Genomic DNA, 2944 nt, shown 5'->3' with positions numbered 1-2944 from the left:
CATACTACCATTATTGAAATGTTAAAAAATAGTATATTTTCTCTGGACAAACTTCCAAAATGTTTGGAAATAATACTGTACATAGCATTAAATTCAATTGAATATGTATTTAAAGTACAGGGATGTAAGAAACATACTAAATATTGTAACATTGAAAACTACAAACAAAACAAATACGTTTCAGACCCTGTTAAATAAATTACAATAAATAATATAATTTTGTACATAGTCTTGGAAGAATATGACATTACGGGCCACATGAGACTAACGTACGTTTTTTTTCTTCCAAATAAAATAGTAAATATCAGAATCATCACTCCACAGTAACTTGTATTGTTTACAATGAACCTACATTTACTCTCAGAATCCATGGATGATGGATGATGTTGGGTATTTTTGTTTGTTTAACCATTGAAAAGGATGCTAGGAATGTCACTAATTGAGCATGACAAATGTTATTTTCTTATGTCCTTTGAAAACATTATCCCTTCTATTTCAGAATGTAGCACTAGCACATTGTATCTAACGGCTCGCCAAAGGGAAAAAGTTTGTTCCAACTCTTTTTTTGTCCTTGCCTGGTCTTGCCCCCGAAGGACTCAAGCACAGTGGCATTTGCTGACAATCAAGTCATTGAAGGGTGTGAGCTTCAATTTCCCCCGACTGTCGTAGTGCATGAGGACCATAGGTTCGTAGGCTGCCGGCACACAACAGGGCCGAGGTGTTGCTCCCTTGTTGATTTGATGAAGACGCGATTTCACCTGCGTGTGCATGCTGGCTGGCTTGTAGTTGTGGGGACAGGAGCCGTCACAGAAGTGCATGTTGTAACCAGCAGGGGCAACGACCCAGTCTGACCAGCCAATCTCCTTGAAGGACACGTTGACAGACTTTTGGCAGCAGCGACCGTCTTCGTCGCAGTTGTCTTCTTTGTTGGAGCGAGTCCGTCTCCTTCTGCCTGCTGATCTAGGCTCTACAAGGTCTACCTCCAGGACCATCTGAGGGGTCCTCTTGGGATCAGTTCCCTCTTCTATGACCAGTCCTACTTCCACAACTAGAGAGTGGCCTTCCGACCTCCCTCTCCACTTATCAACAATAGTTCTGATGTCCAAAGTCAAATCTCCAGTTCTTGTAGCAACCATCTGAACAAGGGTCTCTGTGTGAATCAATAGAGAAGAGTTCAGCGGTTTCGTCTCATAGATCTTAACATGAACCTCTTCCCTAATCGTGGGCTCAGCAGCTTTAGAGCCATCCAACAGTTGTCTGTAGAGCTTCAGCTCAGCCCGGGCCAAAGTGAGATCCTTCCTGATGTTTGGGTTCTTGTGGAAGACAGCTCTGTACCAAAGCATATCTGATGTGTGTTCCTCATCACTCCGAAGCACTTTGAAAGGCTCCACTGAAAGAGATGAAAAGAGGATTGTTAGACAAATGCTCAGGTTCTTGGAATTACTGCCATGACTTCAATAGGCTGTGCTTTTAAGAGTTGTAATGGATGTGTCTTTACCTCCTCAAAAAATTACAAAATTACATCAAATGATTTATAAATTAGAGTAGTTCATTATTACTTTGGAGAAGAGGTATTTAATATCTGCTCTCGGAATTACTATCAAGCCTTTGCTAAGTCCAAATGCCAATGTTAATGGTAGGCTTTTGTTGGAGTGCATACAAAAACGAAGCACTAAGACTAAATTGCATGGCTCACTCATTTTCACGACATATGGTTTGAGAAAACACTCACAGATACATTAAGATTTTTTTTTTATTTTTTTTATGTGTTTGAAGGCTATTTGTTTGTTTTGTCATAAAATCTTGTTGAAGAAACAACCATGGGAGAATGTTTCGAGACACAGGTACACACCTTTTACTAAGCCCAAACCATTGGCTTTGGCATCTAACTCAGACCTTTTCAATAGGTTATAAAAACACCTTGCATAAAGGCAAAATTCCATGAAGTCAGATCACCATCTAAAGCTAGAATGTCAACAGTCAGGTCCTTGTGGCTAAAACCAGAACAGTAGCTATGTGTCTTTAAATAAGACAACTGAGGTCTCACCTGTGGCTGGGAGAAGCAGGGTATATGTCCTCCTTGGGGAATGCCAGGATTCCCCTTCCTGACTGGAGTTCCCTCTCAGCAGCGTCAGTGTTTCCCTGTAGAGCCGATGCATCCTCCTCAGCTCCTCCTCTGAAGCCAATTCCCTGGGCCTGGGCTCCTTCTCCATCCCCATGGAGCTCAAGATGCCTGTCTTCACTGCCTCCAGGAGCAGGGCCCTCTGGCTCTCCTCCTGCCCCAAGCGGGGTGTACTGTCTTGGGCCAGGCGGGGCCGGCCTTCCCCCTGATGGAGGCTGGAGAGGAGGGCCACCCAAGAGAAGAGAAAACGCAGTGCGACTGAGCTAGACATGGTAGGTTTGTTCTAAGAGGTGCACCCTGTATGGGGTTGTCAATGGTATGAATGAAATTCCAGACATGCTTTCATTTATACAGCTCCTGCATGGCCACACCTCTATGTCACACCTCTATGTCAGGTGAGCACTCCTCATTTTGTAGAGGATTATGTAGCACTCATTATGTAGAGGATTATGTTGCACTCATTTTGTAGAGGATTATGTTGCACTCATTATGTAGAGGATTATGTAGCACTCATTTTGTAGAGGATTATGTAGCACTCATTTTGTAGAGGATTATGTAGCACTCATTTTGTAGAGGATTATGTAGCACTCATTTTGTAGAGGATTATGTAGCACTCATTTTGTAGAGGATTATGTAGCACTCATTTTGTAGAAGATTATGTAGCACTCATTATGTAGAGGATTATGTAGCACTAATTTTGTAGAGGATTATGTAGCATCCATTGTATATCATGTTCCACAAGGTGGGAAAGCACGCTTTGTATAGTACTCTTTAGAATAAATTAATATAATTAATGTCCAAAAACATTTGAACCCTTCATGT

The 2944-nt window shown here is 41.9% G+C and overlaps 1 protein-coding gene across 1 annotated transcript; it reads right to left on the bottom strand.

Annotated features, from left to right (window-relative positions):
• Window positions 1-596: 596 nt before the first annotated feature.
• On the bottom strand, window positions 597-2393 carry gdf15 (Growth differentiation factor-15; the record flags this gene model as incomplete). The annotated part of the gene is made up of 2 exons (XM_084188081.1): window positions 597-1390; window positions 2048-2393. The coding sequence occupies 2 exons, from the start codon at window positions 2391-2393 to the stop codon at window positions 597-599; spliced, it is 1140 nt and encodes a 379-aa protein (XP_084044207.1).
• Between the last annotated feature and the right edge of the window lie 551 nt (window positions 2394-2944).

This window comes from Coregonus lavaretus (genome assembly GCF_964263955.1).
Source record: "Coregonus lavaretus genome assembly, chromosome: 23".
Taxonomy (NCBI): Eukaryota; Metazoa; Chordata; class Actinopteri; order Salmoniformes; family Salmonidae; genus Coregonus; species Coregonus lavaretus.
Note: the sequence above shows the minus strand (reverse complement) of the source record. Positions and strands in the feature narration are given on the sequence as shown.